The sequence below is a fragment of the Ovis aries genome, chromosome 1 (genome assembly GCF_016772045.2).
Source record: "Ovis aries strain OAR_USU_Benz2616 breed Rambouillet chromosome 1, ARS-UI_Ramb_v3.0, whole genome shotgun sequence".
Taxonomy (NCBI): Eukaryota; Metazoa; Chordata; class Mammalia; order Artiodactyla; family Bovidae; genus Ovis; species Ovis aries.
This window is the reverse complement of record NC_056054.1, coordinates 212,676,248-212,701,724: the sequence shown is the minus strand read 5'-3', so window position 1 is coordinate 212,701,724 and position 25,477 is coordinate 212,676,248. Positions and strand designations below refer to the sequence as shown.

At 35.8% G+C, this 25,477-nt stretch overlaps 1 protein-coding gene across 3 annotated transcripts in view; it reads left to right on the top strand.

The window, feature by feature from the left end:
* NAALADL2 (N-acetylated alpha-linked acidic dipeptidase like 2) overlaps positions 1-25,477 on the top strand; it is a 1,658,881-nt gene that overhangs the window by 949,871 nt on the left and 683,533 nt on the right. For all 3 annotated transcript variants that reach the window (XM_042234309.2, XM_060393545.1, XM_042234305.2), the window contains one exon: positions 25,066-25,216. In XM_042234309.2, coding sequence (XP_042090243.1) covers positions 25,066-25,216 — 151 coding nt within the window. The remainder of the gene's footprint in view (positions 1-25,065; positions 25,217-25,477) is intronic.

Genomic DNA, 25,477 nt, shown 5'->3' with positions numbered 1-25,477 from the left:
TGCAACAGAAAGAACAAAATACTTAGGAATATATCTACCTAAAGAAACTAAAGACCTCTATATAGAAAACTATAAAACACTGCTGAAAGAAATCAAAGAGGACACTAGTAGATGGAGAAATATACTATGTTCATGGGTCAGAAGAATCAATAGAGTGAAAATGAGTATACTACCCAAAGCACTTTATAGATTCAGTGCAATCCCTATCATGCTACCAACAGTATTTTTCACAGAGCTAGAACAAATAATTTCACAATTTGTCTGGAAATACAAAAAACCTCAAATAGCCAAAGCAATCTTGAGAAAGAAGAATGGAACTGGAGGAATCAATCTGCCTGACTCCAGGCTCTACTACAAAGCCACAGTCATCAAGACAGTATGGTACTAGCACAAAGACAGAAATATAGATCAATGGAACAAAATAGAAAGCCCAGAGATAAATCCACACACCTATGGACACCTTATCTTTGACAAAGGAGGCAAGAACATGCAATGGATTAAAGACAATCTCTTTAACAAGTGGTGCTGGGAAAACTGGTTAACCACTTGTAAAAGAATGAAACTAGAACACTTTCTAACACCATACACAAAAATAAACTCAAAATGAATTAAAGATCTAAACATAAGACCAGAGACTATAAAAATTCTAGAGGAAAACATAGGCAAAACACTCTCTGACATATATCACAGCAGGATCCTCTATGACCCACCTCCCAGAATATTGGAAATAAAAGCAAAAATAAATAAATGGGACCTAATTAAACTTAAAAGCTTCTGCACAACAAAGGAAACTATAAGCAAGGTGAAAAGACAGCCTTTGGAATGGGAGAAAATAATAGAAAATGAAGCAACTGACAAACAACTAATCTCAAAAATATACAAGCAACTCCTGCAGCTCAATTCCAGAAAAATAAATGACCCAATCAAAAAAATGGGCCAAAGAACTAAATAGACATTTCTCCAAAGAAGACATACAGATGGCTAACAAACACATGAAAAGATGCTCAACATCACTCCTTATCAGAAAAATGCAAATCAAAACCACAATGAGGTACCATTTCACGCCAGTCAGAATGGCTGTGATCCAAAAGTCTATAAGCAATAAATGCTGGAGAGGCTGGGGAGAAAAGGGAATCCTCTTACACTGTTGGTGGGAATGCAAACTAGTACAGCCACTATGGAGAACAGTGTGGAGATTCCTTAAAAAACTGGAAATACAACTGCCTTATGACCCAGCAATCCCCTGCTGGGCATACACACCGAGGAAACCAGAATTGAATGAGGCACGAGTACCCCAGTGTTCATCATGGCACTGTGTTCCATGGCAGGACATGGAAGCAACCCAGATGTCCATCAGCAGATGAATGAATAATAAAGCTGTGGTATATATACACAATGGAATATTGCTTAGCCATTAAAAAGGATACATTTGAATCAGTTCTAATGAGGTGGATGAAACTGGAGCCTATTATACAGAGTGAAGCAAGCCAGAAAGAAAAACAGTATACTAATAATATATATGGAATACAGTACAATATGCAATACAGTATACTAACACATATATATGGAATTTAGGATGATGGCAATGACGACCCTGTATGCAAGACAGGGAAAGAGACACAGATGTGTATAACGGACCTTTGGACTCAGAGGGAGAGGGAGAGGGTGGGATGATTTGGGAGAATGACATTCTAACATTTATACTATCATGTAAGAATTGAATTGCCAGTCTATGTCTGACGCAGGATGCAGCATGCTAGGGGCTGGTGCATGGGGATGACCCAGAGAGATGTTATGGGGAGGGAGGTGGGAGGGGGGTTCATGTTTGGGAACACATGTAAGAATTAAAGACATTAAATTTAAAAAATAAAAACTAAAATAAAAATAAAAAAAAAGAATCAGACCCAACTGAGCAACTGAACTGAACTGAATACATAATTGTTAATATATACTTCCTTTAAAAATATATATATAATATATAAATTCCCATATATAGGCTGAGTTAATATAGCATACATTGTAAAAAGGTAAAGACTTTTTGTGTATTATTTTGTATTACTCAAAATACTCCTAATTGATGTATTATTTAGAAAATGGCATGTAGCAAAGAGATAGTTTGTAAATACTAGGGCAGTAGGTCTACCGCTTAAATTGAGTTATAAATGTCAATATCTGTCTCTTCCTTTCTGTCTTTGTATCTGTCTTGTCTGTATCTCTCTCACATATTTTATATATATATATATTCATAAATAATTTCAAGTATAATTAACAAATGGAAGGATGTAAGAAAATTAAAGGAGGGCAGGAGAAAGGGAAAATTATATTTCAAAACTAATTAAAAGGACATATTAAAAGCAATAAGAAATTTATTACATAAATGACATTGATAGGTACTATGAATAATCTGTAGACATAAGTTTAGATGGAAATCATATTTTTTTTAGAATATTCAAGAGGCCCTATGTCATACAGAATCATGAAAAAGCAATGAGTTTTGAAGACATATTTCTTTTCTCGGCTTTACCACTTTTTTCTAAGAGACTAGGCAAGTTACTTAAACTTTTGCCCTCAGTCCACATTTGTATGAGAAAATTAATAGTGCCTTTCTTTCTGTGTTATTGTATGTATCTAACTGCAAAGTGTATGCCAAGTGAAAGTGACAGTCACTCAGTTGTGTCTGACTCTTTGTGACCCCATGGACTATACAGTCCATGGAATTCTCCAGGCCAGAATACTGGAGTAGGTAGCCTGTTCCCTTCTCTAGAGGTTCTTCCCAACCCAGGTCTCAATCCCAGGTCTCCCACATTGCAGGAAGATTCTTTACCAGCTGAGCTATCAGGGAAAATCTGCTGCTGCTGCTGCTGCTGCTGCTGCTGCTGCTGCTGCTGCTGCTGCTGCTGCTGTGTTGCTTCAGTCATGTCCAACTCTGTGCAACTACATAGATGGCAGCTCACCAGGTTCCCCCATCCCTGGGATTCTCCAGGCAAGAACACTGGAGTGGGTTGCCATTTCCCTCTCCAATGCATGAAACTGAAAAGTGAAAATCTGGGATATGGTGATATTTCCTTTCTAAAGATAAAACTTAGAAACCAATAAATAGGTTGTATAGCAATTATGCAGTTTTTAAGTCTGTTGGAACTAGCTTCCTACTTGAAAAATCTTTTGAGATTTGCATAGTGTGAACAAGTATACCATCCAAAAATATAAATAAATAGAACAGTTCTCATATTTCAGATCCCAACCTGGTTTTTCTATTTTTGTAACCCCTAAAATACTGAGTTGGCCAAAAAGTTCATTTGGGGTTTTCTATACCATCTTATGGAAATCCTAAGGAAAAGTTTGGTCAACCCAATATATACCAAGCCATGACATGGGTCTCTATCAAATAATCTCATGATTATATATTATTTTTTTTTCTTTTAGGATTTTGTATAGGAATTAGATGATTGTAATTTCTCTTAAACTGTCTCACACAGTGAATGACTTGGCCTCCATACTCATTTTTATGTTTTCTTTAGGGATCATAACACTGGAGAAGCTAGCAATCATTCTGATATTTTTCACTGAATGCACATGAAAACAGTAGCAGATTCTGTGAAAGTTTTTACAGGTCTGAGATGGTGTAGTTTCTCATTCACATGTTTGTATTATTTATCTACTGCTTTGCTCTGCTACTTTCTAAATGTTAGTTATGCCCAGCAGGGCAGCAGTGGCGTGCAGGCTATGGCTGTGTAAGGAGCTTTTCATTCTATTCCTGAAATACCTGTAAAATTATATGTCAGTAACCCAAAGGACATCTTCATCAATAGCTTCACTGAATTAGAAATTATTTTTCTATATTAAGATGATAGTAAGATTAAGCATACTATACAACCAAATATAGATAGTGATTTTGTCTTATTTTGATAATTTTAAGAAAGAGTATTTACTGTGAGTCTATAAGGATAGAATAAATAAATATATATATATAAAACTATTTGTCCAACAAGGGAGAGAAGGGGAAGTTGAAGAGAAACACTGCCTGGTGGGAGTTAACACTGTCTGTCTGAGTCCTTTCACATCCACGTCCTTCGTGAGCTTTTTGATTTGCAGAAATGAACCTGTTAGTGAATCTCCTCTTCAACTCTGAGAATATAAAAGAAATTCTGGCCCTCCTTTATTTTCAAAAATCTCTTCAAAGAGGTTACAAATGTATATTAGTGTGTCCAAATGTTTACAACCTAAGCATTCAAAACTTGCTACCCTTTGTAAATGTCTGATATGACTCCATGCTTTGCAGATTTGACTTCTGTAATTGAGACAAAATGGCACATGCCTGTACTGATTTCAGTATTAATTTGGCATTGTTTCTGCCCATTGTTGGCTTTATTAAAGGCCCTTCCCCGTGGCACTTTCTGCTTTAGTTTCCAAGTGGAAGCCAGTGCTCATTTCTACTCAGAGGGCGTGCTTGGCAGCTGCTGGGCCAGATGCTCCACTGCTGGATACTTTGTCTAATCCTAGTCTAGGGACGTGGTCAGGCGAATTTTGAAATATTTAATTTATCCAGATGCCACAGTCTTCAGTGTGCTGTCAGTTGTGATGAATTTGTTCCATTTAATATTTTCGGATATTGCAATGTGCAACTAGTGTTTCAGATCCATATAGTAAAAAAAAAATATATATGCTTTTCAATATTTTTGTTTTCTAGTTCATTGCTTTCTGCTTTAGTGTTAAATAATTCCTCTTCCTAATTATGTTTCTTTTACTAACTTATTTAAATGAGAACTAAGTTCCTCAATAAGCCACACGAACTGTAAATTGTTAGCTATTCAGTTATATCATTTCCCCAAAGTTTCATTACTATGCATTTTGCTTTCTGCTTTTCATTTGCTTTGTTATCCAATGATTTGAGTATAAATGAATTTTGTTCACAGTTTTACTGTTAATTTCAAATTGATTAGATTATGGTAAATATATGACCAATAAAATTCTAGTTTTTAGAACTTTTAAAAGACTTTCTTCATGACAAAGTCCATGTTAAATTATTCGTGGGTATACATGTGCTCTGTGAAAAATGTAATTCTCTATCTCAAGTTCATTAGTTAATTATCTAATTCCTGTATACTTTTACATTTTATGGCTTTTGAAATTTTTCCAATTCTGAAAGAGGTAGGTCTCTCATGGAGAAGGAAATAGCAACGCATTCCAGTATTCTTGCCTGGAGAATCCTGTGGATGGCAGAGCTTAGTGGGCGCTGTCTATGGGGTCACAGAGAGTTGGACATGACTGAAGCGCCTTAGCATGCATGCATGCATTAGAGAAGGAAATGGCAACCCACTCCAGTATTCTTGCCTGGAGAATCCCAGGGACAGAGGAGCCTGGTGGACTGCTGTCTATGGGATCGCACAGAGTCAGACATGACTGAAGCCCCTTAGCAGCAGCGGCAGCAGGTCTCTCATATAATTGTTTGTAAGGCTCGATATTGCATGTGTTATACTGTATTTTTATTTTGTCATTGTGTTATTTAGTTTATTTAGCTTTGTGTCACATCCTGTATCTATTTCTTTGATGTTTTATAATTCTATAGTGTATATTTTTATTCAATCTAATTTACTCAATTTATTTCTGAAACAAAATAATTAACTTGCTCATAAACCTAAAAAATGCCTACAACATTAGAGAAATGCTCCAAATCTTAATTTCAATTGTTTTTTATTTTAGATATTTTATATGACTTTTCCTCTTCTGCCTGTCTTAATTTGACAGGCATCTCTTTGCAGATATTTTTTTCCCAGTCTTGTCCTGCTTCAAGAAAATTTCTTGTTAAAAAAAAAAGAAAAATAGATATAGCGAGGGTATTTAATGGAACAATTCATTCTGTACCTTTCAGGGTAAGATTTTATATCTTTCTTTTTATTCTAAATGTTCATTGTCTTTTTTTTTAATTTTCTGATTTGGTATGTTCATACAACTTTATTACATGAATCTTTTTTTACTCTATTAAACATCTTTGAGATCGTCTAATAAAAAATATTGTGGTATTAATGATTACACATACTATTTTGTAAATATCTTTCAAAATATTTTCATGTATTATTTGATCTATAGAAGGAAAGTACTATTAGAGAAATAGATTTAGATAAACTTTGGCTCAGTTCTGGACATTCTCTCCTTCGTAAACTCTGTCTCTTGATGAAGTCTTATCTTGATTGCATTACTGTACCATTCCAATTATTGTAGTGTCTATTCTTATGTAAAAGTCCAGAGCTGCACAGAGTTATCGTCTAGGACTACTCTGAAATCATGCTCCTTAATCCCACCTCATCTCCAAAGAACACTGTTTCTGAAGATGTTCATTTTTGAGCTTAGATATGCTGGGGCCATTGTGATCGCAAACAATTAAAAACACAGAGGTGAGTAAGGAAACACTTGCTCTGCTCTTTGCTCAACAGTATACCCTACATTCATGTTTTGTATTTCAGATATTTTATATGAATTTTCATTTTTTTTCAATTTTCCTACTAGTTAAAATCATTGTTTCTATTTTCACTATTACAACCTATAGAATCATAGGAAAAAAATCACACCTCACTGAGACAATTTTCTGAAGTTGAAGAAATAAAAACCAAATGCAAATAAGAATGATAATGAGAGTAATTTCAAAAATCTCACAGAGTAGTTGTGACATTAGTTAAGCATTTGGGAAAATTCTTTTAAAATATACTAATCCAATTTAAATATTATGAAAAATAATAGTTTTCTTTATATTTCTTTGAAAATTAAAAAAATATATAATTATATATATAATTTAGGATGCATCCCTCAGTCAGTTCAGTTCAGTTGCTCAGTCGTGTCCGACTCTTTGTGACCCAATACACTACAGCATGCCAGGCCGGCCTGTCCATCACCATCTCCCAGAGCTTGTTCAAACTCATGTCCATTGAGTGGCTGATGCCATCCAACTATCTTATCCTCTGTCATCCCCTTCTCCTGCCTTCAGTCTCTCCTAGCATCAGGGCCTCTTCCAATGAGTCAGTTCTTTGCATCAGATGTCCAAAGTACTGGAGCTTCAGCTTGAGCATCTGTCCTACCAATGAATATTCAGTACTGATTTCCTTTAGAATTGACTGGTTGTATCTCCTTGCAGTCCAAGGGACTCTCAAGAGTCTCCAACACCACAGTTTAAAGGCATCAATTCTTCGGCGCTCAGCTTTTTTTTATGGTCCAACTCTCACATTCAGACATGACTACCTGAAAAGCCACAGCTTTGACTAGATGGACTTTGTCGGCAAAGTAAAGTCTCTTCTTTTTAATATACTGTCTAGGTTGGTTATAGCTTTTCTTCCAAGGAGCAAAGGTCTTTTAATTTTATGGCTGCAGTTACCATCTGCAGTGATTTTGGAGCCCAAGAAAATAAAATCTGTAACTATTCCCATTGTTTCCCCACCTATTTGCCATGAAGTAATGGGACTGGATGCCATGATCTTAGCTTCTTAAAGGTAGAGTTTTAACCCAGCTTTTTCACTCTCCTCTTTCACTTTCATCAAGAGGCTATTCAGTTCCTTTTTGCTATCTGCCATAAGGGTGGTGCTATCTGCATATCTGAGGTTATTGATATTTCTCCAGATGTGAATAATAAAGGTATGTGATATATTCTTGTATCCTTAAATATCTTGAAATATACATATGAGATATGTAATCACTGTGAACATTAGAAAATATAATGCAATTGCAAAAGACTTGGAAGCATGCATTTCAATAACAATGCAAGCATTTTTTTCTTTGCTTATGAACAATTCAATTATTTTGTTTCTGAAATAAATTAAGTAAAGCTTATTGAATCTGATCAGCCCTTGTTTCCAGGGAATTGCAATTCAATTTCATTTTTAATTAGAATTGAACATTGTGGATTTCTTAGCACTGGTAAGCAAGATCCAGCAATAAAATATGTTCTTAATTTGTATTAAGTTTCTGAAATTTAGTGTAGAGAGTGAACAATATGTCTGGTTAATATTTAAACACCTCGCAATGTTCTGTTGTAGAAGTTTCCATTTATAAAGCCTGCTGTTCTATAGCAAATTACTTTCACTTTTAAATAAACCTATTACAACATTAGCAAAACTTATTCAATTAAAAGAGAAAACAAAGTAAAGTAATTATTTACTCCTATTTGATGTACACAATAGCTTCTAAAGATTCTAGAAATACCTAGGAAATTAGATTTGATGGCTTAAAAATTACTTTTGCTTAACTATCGCTTCAATAAAAAGTAGGTATTTTCATACGGGATATATATTTCTATATAGGAAGGCGTTCTGTCATGAGAGAATAATGAACTATGTGGAAAGAAGCCATGAACCATAAGGACAGTTGCGATAATATGTTTTCCTCTTCCAGTTTTCCACGTTTGTTCCTGTTTTGTCTTTTTGGTTCAGTGGTATAATAATGCTGTACATCACAGTGGAGCTAAATGGAAACAGTACATCCATAGTATCATATTTTTTCCCAGGCACTCAGGCATTAAACTGAACATGTTCCTGCCCATCATTTTGTCTTAATATATTACTAAAAGCAAGAGAAAAAAGTGAGGGAAGTTTGCAATAGTGACCTCAGTCACGATAGTATATCTCATATAAGGTAATGAAAAATATAGCAGATTGATTTAACAGGTATTGCAGTTATCAAAAGGCAACTCAGAGTCAGATTCACCTTTGATATCTTACATATTTTAAAAATATCTGAAATCTGAATGACATACAAATAACTTTTTATTTACTCAAAAGTGAAAGTGATTCTCAAGAAAATCAAAAGCCTTTGCATGGTCAGGGAAACGGAAACTGTGGCTGTGACCGCTGATAGGTTTGCACTGTAAGAAGTCATTGTCAATTTCTGCCAGACAGGATTGCAAAGACAGCAAGTGATGATCTATAAACTGCAAGGACAAGAGACATGTACTCTAATTCTTTCTTGACAACTATAAATCTTTCTAATTAGTGATGTGAGAAAGCATAATATGGAAGCTATTTCTATTGCGATTAAGTTCTCTGTAAGACATATGCATCAAATTTGCTTCTTAAAAATATATAAGCTACAAAGACTCTACGTATCTGTAATCCTTTAGTTTGTCCTGGAATAAGAACATCCCTCAGCTGTTTGCATCTGATTACAAAGTCTGTGCCTGGTTGAAATGTCAGGTTTTATATAAGTAAGTGAATTAATTTCAGGAAGGATTAAGAAATCATTTCTGTGAAGTAGACTTCTTTTTTTTAATTGAGAAAAATAATAGGATAACAAAAATAATGTTTCCTTGATAGGTAAGGAATATGTAATAATCATATCCTAATTTTTAAAGATATAAGCTAATATTTTAAATAATGAGATTATACAAATTTTAAAGGTCTAATGCAGTTTGGAAAAAAATATAACATGGGGTATTTTAGAATTTTTTTATTCATGGTTCCTACAATCTAACATACAACAAATAGCAAACAGCCTGCTAATAAGTGAATGGCAATGAAAGAGGATTTTAAAATTACTCAAATGTTTACTTTTGGAAAAGAATTCATAAAATTTCATCATTTTACATCAAGAAAAATATTTTTCCAGATTAACTAGTTTGGTTTTGTTTATTCCCCAATACCATTACCTAACAGCAGACAATTGCAAAGAAATTGAGTTCAGTCACTCAGTTGTGTCTGACTCTGTGACTCCATAGATTCCAGCACGCCAGGCTCCCCTGTCCATCACCAACTCCAAACCTTGCTCAAACTCATGTTCATTGAGTCAGTGATGCCATCCAACCATCTCATTCTATGCCATCCCATTCTGCTCCTGCCTTCAATCTTTCCGAGCATCAGGGACTTTTCCAGTGAGTCGGCTCTTCTCATCAGGTGGCCAAGGTGTTGGAGCTTTAGCTTCAGCATCAGTCCTTCCAATGACTATTAGGACTTATTTCCTTTAGGATTGACTGGTTTGATCTCCTTGCAGTCCAAAGGACTCTCAAGAGTCTTCTCTTAACACCATAGTTCAAAAGTATCAATTCTTCGGTGTTCAGTTTTCTTTATGGTTCAACTCTCACATCCATACATGACTGGAAAAACCATAGCTTTGGCTATATGAGCCTCTGTCAGCAATGTAATGTCTCTGCTTTTTAATATGCTGTCTAGGTTTGTCACAGCTTTTCTTCCAAGGACCGAGCAAAATTACATTTCCTCAATTATCCACCTGGTTCATTCTCCACCTCTTCTTCCTTATCGTTCCCTTGAAAAACAAAAAAGAAAATAAAATACAAAAAAAAAAAAAAAAGCAAAGAGATTAAATTTCCTCAACTATTCCACTCTCCACATTCTCTTCTTTCTTGTCATTCCCTTGAAAAAGAAAAGAAAAAAAAAATAAAATTAAAACCTTCACACGTTATGTAGCATTCATGAACCACCTATACAGAGGAAAAGACCTCAGCCACTGGGTTTCCTATCTCAATTTCAAATTCTTCTCCTTAAAAATAAGTCCATTTAGGTCAATACTTGCTGGTCCTCACTCTATCATTGTATTCTTAACCGTCCACCTTGCTAATCTCCACTCTACCACTGTATTTTCAAATAATGTAATATGACCTTTAAAAAAACAAACAAATGAACAAAAGATGCAGAGGCACACTTTTTTCCTTATTTGAAAGCAATATGATTTAATGGGAGAAACACAGGAAAATAAATTATGAGCACGCATTCCTTTAGTCTGAAATCTGAGAATTAACTATGTGATCTTGATATAATCATCTTTATCTCATGAATACTTCATCTGTGAGATAAACATTATTCTACAGACCAAATGAGATGTTTGTTGTTGTTGAGTTCCTCAGTTGTATACGACTCTGCAACCTCACTGCACCACATGGAGCTTTAAAGTGCAATAAATAATTCTGCATGAGAATACTTAATAAAATAGGACATCTTGCCTCCATCCCTACCTTCCTCCCTTTCTTCTTTCCTTCCCTACTTCCTTCCTTCTTTCCCTCTTCTGTAATGTAATAATAAACATTGATAATGCTTTTTAGAACTCTGACAACAGGCTTTACTTTCTGAATAGCTTCAGGTTTTTTTCAGGTTTTTTTTTTTTTTTCCTTGCAAAAGGAGATCATTACTTCTTATTAAACTTACTAGAATTATTTAGGTAACTTTAGATACATCAAGTAAAGCAATTTGAAATCCAAGTAACAGTGTTCAGAGAAATCAGAAATAAGTGCTGTGATTATGTCTTGGATGTACTCATCTGATTACAGTGAATATTCCTCACCATAATTGTCTTTAAAAAAAAAAAAAGATGAGTTTATTTCTGAAATACTTTTGATAAAGCAAACAGGAATCTTATGAATCTCTTTAATGGCATCCTAACAATACAATACATAAAGGACCAAATAACAGATCTATTAATAGGGGAAAACAGTTTCAAGAAGAAAGAATAACATAAAATTTGAGCCCTGAAGTCAAAATAAATGCTTAAGAAATGAACACCTGTGATCAATGTTTTTATTTTTCACATATTCCAGAACTATTTAATTTAGAGTAAAAATGTGCTAAGGAATGTTAGTTCATGGTTTTTATTTTTTTTTTTTTTTATTTTTTTTTTTCCTAATTTATCAATTTGTTTTTTTTTTTTTTTTTGCATTCCCAAACATGGTCATCCCCATGCACCAGCCCCAAGCATGCTGCATCCTGCGTCAGACATAGACTGGCGATTCAATTCACATGATAGTATACATGTTAGAATGTCATTCTCCCAAATCATCCCACCCTCTCCCTCTCCCTCTGAGTCCAAAAGTCCGTTATACACATCTGTATAATCGGCTCCAGTTTCATTCATCGCAGCACTGTTTATAATAGCCAGGACATGGAAACAACCTAGATGTCCATCAGCAGATGAATGGATAAGAAAGCTTTAAAAAGAATTCATTTGAATCAGTTCTGATGAGATGGATGAAACTGGAGCCGATTATACAGAGTTCATGGTTTTTAAAAGTTTATTCTTATGTTATAGTAGCCATGAATCTTTAGTATAAAATGTTCACATTTTATTGTTTTAATACATATGAATCCTCACTATGCACTTTGTAAAAATCCAGTTCTTCTTAGAAATCTAAACAAATAGGCATATAATTCATGTAGTATTGATTTTAGTACTTCTCAGAAAGCAGACCATGCAAGAAGTGTCTGACATGATTAATAAATTCACCCTTTGGCCAATCTATTTGTCTTTTTAAAGGATGGATGTATAATAGAAAAGGTATGTTTTAATGGAAAGATCGCTAGACTTGAATTTGGAAAACTGTAGTTTAATCCTTGGAATTACCACTTATTGGGCTTCTAGTGACTCAGATGGTAAATAATCTGCCTGCAATGTTGGACACCTGGATTCGATTCCAGAATGGGGAAGATCCGCTGGAGAAGGGAATGGTTACCCACTCAACTATGTTTACCTGGAGAATTCCATGGACAGAGGAGCCTGGTGGCTTATAGTCCATGGGGTCACAAAGAGTCAGACAAGTCTGAGTGACTAACACACAGACACACACACACTTTACCATGTATTATCTCTGACCCCAGGTCAAGCTCTTCACCTTCCTGAATCAAAATGTCACAATAATGGGAATTGAAATGATATATCAGATGCTTTGAGTAGAAATCAGCAAATATCTTGTGAGACAGTTTCTGGCTTATAGTAGGTACACAATTAGTACTTGATGATTTGGCCTAAGAAGACCTAGACTCAGAAGACCTAGATTCTAATTACATGATTTTCCAGAATCTATATATAAAGTTTGGCAGATATTTATCTCATTTGAAAGTATTAATTTGCCAGGGCTGCTATAACAAAATATTCCAGGCTGCATGGCCTAAGCACATTTATCTTCTCACAGTTCTGGATGCTGACAATTTAAGATGAAGGTGCTGACAGGTTCCGTCTCTCCTGAGGCCTCACTTCTTGGCTTGCTGACTGCCACTTTCTTGCTGTGTCCCCAAGTTTTTTGTTTTGTGTTTTCACTCACTGCACAAAGACCTCTAATGTCTTTCCCTCCTCTTATAAGGACATTAGTCATATTGGAGTAGAGCCCACCCATATGACCTCATTTAACCTTTGTTGCCTCTTTCAAGTTTCTATTTTCAAATGTAATCACACTCTGAGGTGTACTGGGGGTTAGAACTTAAACTTACAAATCTTAAGGGGACACCACATAATAGATCTTAATTTTATCTGTAAAACCAAATTTGTCTCCTTTGGTACCCTTGTTCTTTTCTACATGAAGGCTCAAGAAACTTTTATAGCTGTGGAGGCCAGAGGAATGGTTCTAATAGTGAACCCAGTATTTTGAAGAGGTTAAAGTACAAAGAAAACCATAAGCTTCCTCCTTTGGTTCTTGATACCAGGTGGTAGTTCAGAGATCTCCTGCATTGTGACCAGTGAAAATAAAGAGCGCAACTGACATTCAATGGGTTCAAAAGGGTGAGTTGGCAACTTAAGAGCATCTGTAAATGGATTAGAGTCTAGCTGCAGAATTCAGCCAGTATTCCCTTGATGGACACTGTGAAGCAAGGTATTTTCTAAACAACAATAGCAACAGCATCCTTCTCCTGAAATAGAAAAGGAGTTTTGATTGAAAGTAAGAGTAGATGTCAGTAAGTACAGAAGTTAAGTGGTAGGAATCAGATCAGGGTCCTGTTTCTTTTACTGTCTCTGGCTTTGATTTTTTTTGAATGATTTTTTTCCTGAATATCTGAATACCATGTAGCCATCCTATTCCCATATGCTTGTCTGTCCAAGGCAATGGGAATATAATACCATTGGACCATTTTCAGGTTCTAGACTATGACCCCTGAGTGAGTGATCCCGAAGGAGCTTTGCATTGTGTAAGGTTTGTTCAGTAAGATTGTTGTGTCCTGCCCACGGATTGGTAGTGCCATTTATTTCAGAGTGGGTTATTTGGCAACAGAGAGCTTTATATACTACACAAGGAGAAATGTACTAACATGGTTCACAGCAAGGAATGTGAGATGATATTTCTTGGTCAAAGACATTTTGTCTCGAAGACACTGTCAATAAGACAAATTCATATACTTAAATCCCTGCGGGCTAGTTTCTACTCCTTATCGCTATTCTTAGATAGCAAAATAATACAAAACAAAATTAAACAAAATAGACCAATTTTAGTGTGTGTTTTGCAGACGTATAAAAGGATAACACATTTTGTTGAGTTTTTTTTTAAATTTCAGAAACAAGATGGCTTAATACTTATACTTACATTCTAATGGACGTATATAAGATGCCATAGCATAATTTATGGCATAAGTTTTCCAGCCAGTGGGTGGAAACCAAAGAGCAAAATAACATTCACTTAATACATTTGTACCTGTGTGCACTATGTTTTTCATTCATTCATTCATTCATTGATATATACACTAATTTATTCAATAACTCAACAATAGAAATATCAATAGTTACCAGGCACTATATCAAGCACTGGGGATACAAAATGAAGCTATGAGGTTACTGTCTTAAAGGAAGTCAAAATCTAGTGCTACTAAAATTTCCATCAGATCATTTTTAATTACTGAAGATGGAAAATTAATACTAATGAAATTTCACCTTGGAGACTTGGGGCATTATAAATGCTTCCAATGATGTGAAGCTGTGATACAGCTTGAAGGAAGTTGGCTGACTCTGTACAGAAAAAGAAAAATGTCTCAGAGGTACAAAGGATCACTTCTCGATTACTACTCTAGCATCTATCTCAGCTACCTCAGGCATGTTGATATTTTAGCACCCATGAAAACTTGGTTAATAATTGTGTTGGCTTAGCACTTAGTGGTTCTTTTAGTTAAACAAAAGGGAGTGGGAAATTTGTGATTTGGAGGGTGTGGGCATTTTAAATAAACATAATCTGTAAATTTATGTGATATGTAACTTGTCTCCTGAAAATAAAATATTGGTTGAAGTACTTATTAGAGTAGAAATATTTCCAATTTAAACAGAGTATTAATAGCTTCATTGAAGTTGTCTTCATTTAATCCTGTGTGATTTATTGTAATTGTCATATATATCTTTTTGAGTGTAAACACTGTGATATAGTTTTTTTTAAATGTTTCATTTTTTATTGGGGTATAGGCAATTAACAATGTTGTAATAGCTTCAGGGGAACAGTGAATGGACTCAGTCAGAAATAATTTTTAAAAGATGACATTAACACTTTACAGTGTACTATTTAAATTAGTACACAATTTAAATTAGTACTTCAAAGGACAAAAGAATCAATTCAGTAACTTAAAGTTTCAATATGGAGATTCTAAGTATTTTGATTTTCCTTATATTCCATATCTAATAGAAGTTTAATGTGAAATTAAAATATTTATAAAATATATTAGATAGAATCAATCATAAAAACTATCTCACATGTCTTTATTACTCTTAGAAAATGTTTTGGAGAGGGTATTCCCAACCAATAGTTTGAAAGCAAGTTTCATATATGACAACATATTTAAAAGCACAATAAATGTCTCCATAAACATTTTGAAAATCATAGAATAAAACTACTTGCTTTTTTAAATTAAGAAAGAATGAATGTTTGAGGGTAGCATTGTTCAATTCTTGCATTTTATGGATGGTGAAACCAGTGCTGGAAAAATTATGAGTTGTCACATAGCTATTAGTGTTAGAGTTGGTACCAAAATCCAGTACTGCATCCCAGTCTCATGAGTTTTCACTTGTCTTCATTATGAATTGGTTTATTGGCAAATAATGGAAGCACTCTCAGAGAAAGGGAGGAAATCTCATCCAGTCCAAGTGAAAGGCTCACAGCTGGACATGAGGTCTGTGTGTGCTATTTTTTCTCTTGCCTATTTTCATCTCTGGTTTCTCTGACTTCCTCCTCCTTTTTAGTTGTCAGTTTTCTTGGCAAGGTTCATGATTTCTACATTCTAAAAATAACTAGTTTGTACATGTCTTACAATTAGTTCTGAATAGAGAAGCTATTTGCACATATGATGATTTGTATTAACTAGGAAATGGTGCCCCTCCAAGGTGACATAGCCTTGTAGGTCAATGCACCACATTAGCCAGAGGCTGTGACCTGCTTCTTGGTCACCATACAACACTCAGGCCTAACAACCCTCTGCCTGACTCATTTCTGGTGTCTTCATTCTAAGTTCCAATTGGCCTTATTTATGTCAAATGTTTTCTTAGTTTACAAGAACTAAGGACCCCAAACTTATCAGATATATACTTGAGAAAGAGGAGCAAAAGACAGTTGAAGTTTAATGTTGAGAATCTTGGCTTGACACTCGCCCTATCTTTTCAAGTATCGGACCCCCCAGTATAATCATCAGTCTAGGTCTCAAGCTATGAGAGGTACTATGCAGGGCTAATGACTTTCCCCTGTGCACCAAGGGACAGTCTGCCATCAAACAGCACAGGGACAGCTGGTTTCATCTTTTTGTCATTGCCATTCTTTAAATGTATCGTTAAAAATATAATCTCACCAAAATGGGAGATATTTTGAGCATTTGAGGCAACCTCCATGTCATCAGGTTCAAAATGTAATGCTAACAATGCAAAGGAACATTTTTAAAATTTGATATAATGTAAACAGTTTCTCCTGTTATCAATGTTATTGGAAATCCAGCAATAATTACTCTCTAAAATTGAGTCACTAAATTAAACTAATTGTTTAAGAGCTCTATAATGGCCAGTGAGGGGTAGAGTCAGAAAATAGATTTGACAAAATCGAAGAGGTGTCCACTTCAGGTCCAACTATTGTATGCAGAGGACAGGAAAAGGAGGTTGGTTCATATATAAAACTGTCTCTTCAAGGATGTAGGGAGGTAATCAACTCTAACCAAAGATAGGTTTCCAATAAACCACTTTGCTTCAGAATTGGCCATGAGGTATAGAAGTATATCATGATATATATTCCTTATAAACGGTATCTCAACATACTACTTAATATAATCAGAAAAGAAAAACATGTAACTCTTCCATGTGATTTTTGACTAAAATAAATTTAACCACTGTTTCATAAACATTAAATTGTTATCATCTGTATCTTTTTAGAAGAGATTTTTGAACATATTTGATATTCCACTAAAGCAGATTGAAAAAAAAAAAATACTGTGGATCATCATTCCCTTTCTTTGTCCAAAACAGTGATCTCTCAAAGAATCACTTTCCACTGATGCTGAGTCTATCCTCACATTCTTTTCCTGCTGTTTATTCCTTGCTAATTAATTAGAGTTAGCAGTCAAGGTGAAATGCTATTAAAATGCTGCACTCATTATGTTAGCATATTTGGAAAACAGCAGTGGCCACTTTTCCAGGACTGGAAAAGGTCATTTTCCATTCCAGTCCCAAATAGGGCCAAATAATATTCACACTACCATAAAATTACACTCATTTTACACGCTAGTAAAGTTATTTTCAAAATCCTTCAAGCTAGGCTTCAGCAGTACATACATTGAGAACTTCCACATATACAAGCTGGGTTTAGAAAAGGCAGAGGAACTGGAGATCGAATTGCCAACATCCATTGGATAATAGGAAAAAGCAAGGGAATTCCAGAAAAACAAGTGCTTCTGCTTCATTGACTAAATACTAAATGCTAAAGTCTTTGTGTGGATTCCCTGGGAGCTCAGACAATAAAGTGTCTGCCTATATTGTGGGAGACCCAGGTTTGATCCCTGCGTCTGGAAGATCCCCTGAAGTAGGAAATGACAACCCACTCCAGTATTCTTGCCTGAAAAATCCCATGGATGGAGGAGTGTAGTAGGCTACAGTCCATGGAGTCGTAAAGAGTCAGACATGACTGAGCAACTTCACTTTCACTTCATTCACTTTGTGTGGGTTACCACAAATGGTAGAAAATCTTCAAGAGATGGGAATACCAGACCACCTTATCTGTCTCCGGAGAAACCTGTATACAGATCAAGAAACAGGTTGGAACTGGACATGGAACGCCTGACTGGTTCAAAATTGTGAAAGGAGCATAGCAAGGCTGTACATTGTCACCTTGCTTGTTGTCACCTAACTTATATGCAGAGTACATCAGGCAAAATTCTGGGCTGAATGAATCACAACCTGGAATCAAGATTTCCAGAACTATCAAAATCTCAGATATGCAGATGATACCACTCTAATGACAAGAAGTGAAGAGAAAGTAAAGAGCCTCTTGATGAAAGTGAAAGAGGAAAGTGAAAAAGCTGGCTTAAAACTCAACATTCAAAAAATTAAGATCATGGCATCTGGGCAAATCATTCATGGCAAATAGATGGGGAAACAAAGTAAAGAGTTAAGTTCAGTAGCTCAGTTCTGTCTGACTCTTTGCGACTCCATAAATCGGAGCACGCCAGGCCTCCCTGTCCATCATCAGCTCTTGGAGTTCACTCAACCCATGTCCATCGAGTCAGTGATGCCATCCAGCCATCTCATCCTCTGTTGTCCCCTTCTCCTCCTGCCCCCAATCCTTCCCAGCATCAGAGTCTTTTCCAATGAGTCAACTCTTCGCATGAGGTGGCCAAAGTATTGGAGTTTCAGATTTAGCATTATTCGCTCCAAAGAACACCCAGGGCTGATCTCCTTCAAAATGGACTGGTTGGATCTCCCTGCAATCCAAGGGACTCTCAAGAGTCTTCGCCACCACCCCAATTCAAAAGCATCAAGTCTTCGGCGCTCAGCCTTCTTCACGGTCCAACTCTCACATCCATACATGACCACTAGAAAACCCATAGCCTTGACTAGATGGACCTTTGTTGGCAAAGTAATGTCTCTGCTTTTGAATATGCTATCTAGGTTGGTCATAACTTTAAGGAGTAAGTGTCTTTCAATTTCATGGCTGCAGTCACCATCTGCAGTGATTTTGCAGGCCCCCAAAATAAAGTCTGACACTGTTTCCACTGTTTCCCCATCTATTTGCCATGAAATGATGGGACCAGATGCCATAATCTTCATTTTCTGAATGTTAAGCTTTAAGCCAACTTTTTCACTCTCCTCTTTCACTTTCCTCAGGAGGCTTTTTAGTTCCTCTTCACTTTTTGCCATAAGGGTGTTGTCATCTGCATATCTGAGGTTATTGATAATTCTCCAAGCAATCTTGATTTCAGCTTGTGCTTCTTCCACCCCAGCATTTCTCATGATGTACTCTGCATAGAAGTTAAATAAGCAGGGTGACAATATACAGCCTTGATGTACTCCTTTTCCTATTTGGAACCAGTCTGTTGTTCTATGTCCAGTTCTAACTGTTGCTTCCTGACCTGCATACATGTTTCTCAAGAGAGGTCAGGTGGTCTGGTATTCTCATCTCTTTCAGAATTTTCCACAGTTTCTTGTGATCCACACAGTCAAAGGCTTTGGCATAGTCAATAAAGCAGAAATAGATGTTTTTCTGGAACTCTCTTGCTTTTTCCATGATCCAGAGGATGTTGGCAATTTGATCTCTGGTTCCTCTGCCTTTTCTACAACCAGCTAGAACATATGGAATTCCACGGTGCACGTATTGCTGAAGCCTGGCTTGGAGAATTTTGAGCATTACTTTACTAGCATGTGAGATGAGTGCAATAGTGTGGTAGTTTGAGCATTCTTTGGCATTGCCTTTCTTTGGGATTGGAATGAAAACTGACCTTTTCCAGTCCTGTGGCCACTGCTGAGTTTTCCAAATTTGCTGGCATATTGAGTGAAGCACTTTCACAGCATCATTTTTCAGGATTTGAAGTGGCTCAAGTGGAATTCCATCACCTCCACTAGCTTTGTTCATAGTGATGCTTTAAGGCCCACTTGACTTCACATTCCAGGATGTCTGGCTCTAGGTGAATGATCTTTGGTTGTGAAGATCTTTTTTTGTACAGTTCTTCTGTGTATTCTTGCCAGCTCTTAATATCTTCTGCTTCTGTTAGGTCCATACCATTTCTGTTCTTTATCGAGCCCATCTTGAGGCAGTCTTTATTTTCTTGGGCTCCAAAATCACTGAAGACAGTGACTGCAAGCATGAAATTAAAAGACACTTGCTCCTTGGATGGAAACCTGTACAAACCTGGACTGTGTGTTAAAAAGCAGAGACATTATTCTGCCAACAAAGGTCCGTTATGTCAAAGCTATGGTTTTATCCAGTAGTCATGTACTGATGTGAGAGTTACAACATAAAGAAGGCTGAGTGCCAAAGAACTGATGCTCTCAAATTTTGGTGCTGGAGAAGACTCTTGAGCGTCCTTTGGACAGCAAGAAGATCCAACCAGTCAACTCTAAAGGAAATCAGTCCTGAATATTCACTGGAAGGACTGATGCTGAAGCTGAAGCTCCAATTCTTTGGCCATCTGATGCAAAGAGCTGACTCATTGGAAAAGACCCTTATGCTGGGAAAGATTGAAGGCAGAAGGAGAAGGAGGCAACAGAGAATGAGATGGTTGATCGGATCATAGACTCAATGGACATGAATTGGAGCAAAGTCTAGGAGATAGTGGAGAACAGAAATGCCTGACATGCTGTAGTCCATGGGGTCACAAAGATTTGGAAACAGCTCAGTGACTCAACAGCAATAACTCAAAGAGAAAACTATCTATCATTCCACTGGTAAACTCAGCTAAGAGCAAAGACATTGTCCTCCTTACCTCCATGATCCAATGATCCCAATTACATGTATGACAGTGACACTCATTAGGTAGTTATGAATGGATAAATGGCCTAGGAATTGTGAAAATAGTTTTTCACAAGCAGGTAATTTTTCAGGAGGAAAGATAACATTGACCAAAATCATCAACAAATATCCATTTAACTTCATTAATAATGAAATATTTTTGGAGAACTAAATTTTTGCCGTATTGACAAATATCTTTGGAAAAGTAATAGTATTCAGTGTTGGTGATAATGATAGGCAACAAATGCTCACATACACTATTGGTAAGAAAATAACTTTTAATAGCTTTTATGGAGGAAAACTAATTTATTTTAAAAATCATAAAAACAGGAATACCTTGACCTCAAAAAATCTACATGTGATCTTTTTAATGTGTTGTTGGATTCTGATTGCTAGAATTTTGTTGAGGATTTTTGCATCTATGTTCATCAGTGATATTGGCCTCTAGTTTTCTTTTTCTGTGGCATCTTTGTCAGGTTTTGGTATTAGGGTGATGGTAGCCTCATAGAATGAGTTTGGAAGTTTACCTTCCTCTGCAATTTTCTGGAAGAGTTTGAGTAGGTGATAGGTGTTAGCTCTTCTCGAAATTTTTGGTAGAATTCAGCTGTGAAGCTGTCTGGACCTGGGCTTTTGTTTGCTGGAAGATTTCTGATTACAGTTTCAATTTCCGTGCTTGTGATGGGTCTGTTACGATTTTCTATTTCTTCCTGGTTCCCAATGTTCATTGCAGCACTGTTTATAATAGCCAGGACATGGAAACAACCTAGATGTCCATCAGCAGATGAATGGATAAGGAGGCTGTGGTACATATACACAATGGAGTATTACTCAGCCATTAAAAAGAATGCATTTGAATCAGTTCTAATGAGATGGATGAAACTGGAGCCGATTATACAGAGTGAAGTAAGCCAGAAAGAAAAACACCAATACAGTATACTAACACATATATATGGAATTTAGAAAGATATTAATGATAATCCTGTATGTGAGACAGCAAAAGAGACACAGATGTATAGAACGGATTTTTGGACTCTGAGGGAGAGGGAGAGGGTGGGATGATTTGGGAGAATGGCACTGAAACATGTATACTATCATTTAAGACATGAATTACCAGTCTATGTTCAATACAGGATACAGCATGCTTGCGGCTGGTGCATGAGGATGATTCAGAGAGATGATATGGGGTGGGAGGTGGGAGGGGGGTTCAGGGTTGGGAACTCATGTACACCCATGGCAGATTCATGTCAATGTATGGCAAAACCAATACAGTATTGTAAAGTAAAATAAAGTAAAAATAAAAATTAAAAAAAAATCTACATGTTAATATATATTTCATCAAAACAGGTATTTATGCAATGATACAGCTATAAGGGAGTTTGTAATATTTTTTAAATAATTTAATTAATAATCAGGAGTTGGTTGCTAATATTTGATGGACTTTTTATATTACTTATATCACTCATATATAGTATATATCTATTAAAGTGATACATAAGTGTACCTATCAACATGGATACATGTTTAGTATATACTAAGTGAAAAAGAAATATTGCAAAATGATATTTTTCATAGGTATTTTGTAAATATATGTGTGAATGTGCATAAACCCTAATAAAGGTATCTAGAAACATCAGCATGTTAATATTTGCTGCCACTTGACATGTAAGATAATGGAATTGCTTTTTGCCTTTGTTTTGTTTTGTTTTGTTGATGTGCATCTCTTTCTCACTAATGGTCACTATTTGCTTTTTTTTTACCTCAATAATTTATTTTATTTTATTTTTACGTTGTCACCCTATTTATTTATTTATTTAAATTTTTATTTTTACTTTATTTTACTATACGATATTGTATTGGTTTTGCCATACATTGACATGAATCCGCCATGGGTGTACATGAGTTCCCAAACATGAACCCCCCTCCCAACTCCCACCCCATATCATCTCTCTGGATCATCCTCGTGCACCAGCCCTAAGCATCCTGTATCCTGCATAGAACATAGACTGGCGATTCATTTCTTACATGATGGTATACACTATTTGCTTTAATAAAATAAGTAATTTCTAGTATTTTTAAAAATTGCTTTCTAGAGACATTCATTTTTTTCTTGATATTTTCTCCTGTAGTAAGCAGAACATTCAAAATTGTTTCATTAACTATTCTTTTTGAGAATAGTAATTTCAGCATCTAAATATTAGAAGCCTTCCCTAAGGACTTCAATCTGAGCATTTGAAGAGTCGGTGTTAAATCTGGCCCTCTTATTCACATATATTTTTTCTTTTGTTCCCTCTCTCATTCTTCCTCTCTCCTTGAATACTTTACCCATCTTCAGTAAAACATTGGTGGGAAAAAACAGGAATGTGATCATATTAGTTTCTTATAGAGAGTATACACGTGAGTCAACTATACTTAGCTTTGGTTCTCAGTGTTAGGTTTTTATCTTTATTATAAAAATTCATTCTTGTTCATTATTTGTTTAAAAATGGGAAAATACAGAATGTTTTTAAAGGAGTTGGAAAGATGCAATTAGTGTAGAATATTTACATCAATCATCATTTATTTTTCTATGTATTATTTCTATGTAGTTAAAATTATATTATATTCATATGTTTTATTTTTCTTATTGAAGTACCTTCCAAATATTTTCTCAGAGCTCACTTTGCTTTATGTGGTTGTTATGCCATATCAGCGTGTGTGTTATTTTTTCTTTTATTTAATGTCTTAAATGTCTACTATGTGCTTGCTATATATAAAGCGTACAGACAGTCAATCAAAAGATAAGCATGATTCCTACCCTCCTGGTGTAGTCTAGTTTGAGACCCAATTGATGCCTTGCTTGCATGCATATTCAGTCATGTCTGATTCTTTGCAACCTCATGGACTATAACCTACCAGGCTCCTCTATTCATGGGGTTTTCCAAGCAAGAATACTCGAGTGGGTTGCCATTCCCTTCTCCAGGGGATATTCCTGATCCAGGGATTGAACACACATCTCTTATGTCTCCTGAATTGGCAGGCAGATTTATTTATTTGTTTATTTAGTTTACTACTGAGCCATCTGGAAAGCCTTGCTTAGTCCACTGTAAAACTCAATAAACAACAGAAGCAGTAACTGGGAAGTGAAATATAGGTGTTAATTAGAGTCACACAATGAGCAGCAACTGTCTATACTGAGTATGACTTAGTCATAGTCTCCATTATTCACTCAGTTCGGTTGCTCAGTTGTGTCTGACCCTTTTCAACCCCATGAATTGCAGCACACCAGGCCTCCCTGTCCATCACCAACTCCTGGAGTTCACTCAAACTCATGTCCATCGAGTTAGTGATGAAATCCAGCCATCTCATCCTCTCTCATCCCCTTCTCCTCCTACCCCCAATCCCTCCCAGCATCAGAGTCTTTTCCAATGAGTCAGCTCTTTGCAAGAGATGGCCAAAGTACTGGAGTTTCAGCTTTAGCATCATTCCTTCCAAAGAACACCCAGGACTGATCTCCTTTAGAATGGGCTGATTGGATCTCCTTGCATTATTCACTAGTGCCCCTAATTACTTTTCCTCTTTAGTGGGAAAGAAACATGTCTAGCAAATCATGATCATTACTGTACAAATCATGGTTGTCATGCAAAAGTTAATAAGTTCTTTGCCCTAAAAATATAGTTTAACAAGTTAAAACAAGAGAACCTGGAATGACAGGTTCATCTGCCTATTCTTAAGAACAGAGAGGAACCTTTGAGTGAAATATGTTCATATGAGGTAATCGGGCTATTATCAAAGTATTTAATGACAGAGACAGAACAGGATCTGACCATTCAGAAGGCCTCTCATTTGGTTATGTATATACCCATTAGTTGCTCAGTCTTAGACATCTGGCTGGAACATCCAGGGCAGAGACCAGAATGGCTAGTACAGTGGGAGCTCTCAGGAGGATCAGGGCAGTGGCTGTTTGCCATTGTGAAAGTATTTCAACATTTTAGCAACTGATATGAAAGGCTCAATCCTAGAGGAAATATATCAAGGTCCTGTAGGTGTCTTCTGTTCTCAGGAAGGACACTATAGTGGTCAGAACAGTTCTCCTTTTGCAATGGAACTTTGTCGGTGGTAGATCTTTTGTTGCTCTCATAGAAGTGAAAACTGCTAGATGTATGTGGACAACTGAAAAGTGATGAAATTCTAAAAACAGACATTGGAATAAAATTTAAACATAGGAATGAAGCTTGAATATTGCTGAACAGAGGAAAAAGGAAGAAACCAGTAGGATAACTTTGTCTGAGATTTGATAATGAGGACATTTGAAATGTGCTTATTTTACAAGAAAATAAAAGTAGTAAAGAGAGCCATCTAATTGTAGTGACTTTATAAAGTGTCAGTATATGAATTAATAATACATATGAAAATATTTTTAAAAATTTGTTCTCCTCTTTCAGCTTTCCTTATTGGAAAAGACTGGATTTGGAGGTGTTCTTCTATATATTGATCCTTGTGATTTACCAAAGACTGCAAATCTTAGCTATAATACCTTCATGGTATCACTGAATCCAGGAGGAGACCCTTCTACACCTGGTTATCCAAGTATTGGTAAGTTTACTATTAATCCTTATTATTCTTATAAGCATTATAAGGTTGTAATTTATAAGTACATGTTACCTAAAGTAATTAAAAAATAATAAATTTGAAGAATTCTTACCACTCCATATTTCAAAAAATGAAAGTTTTATCTTCCCAAAATTATAGACTGCCCCAGAATAAGACTTGAAAAAGTCTATAATAGATTTTTGTCTCAATAACTTACAGTATAGTAAACAGAGAGAAAACATTTTAAGTGTTATTGATGGACTG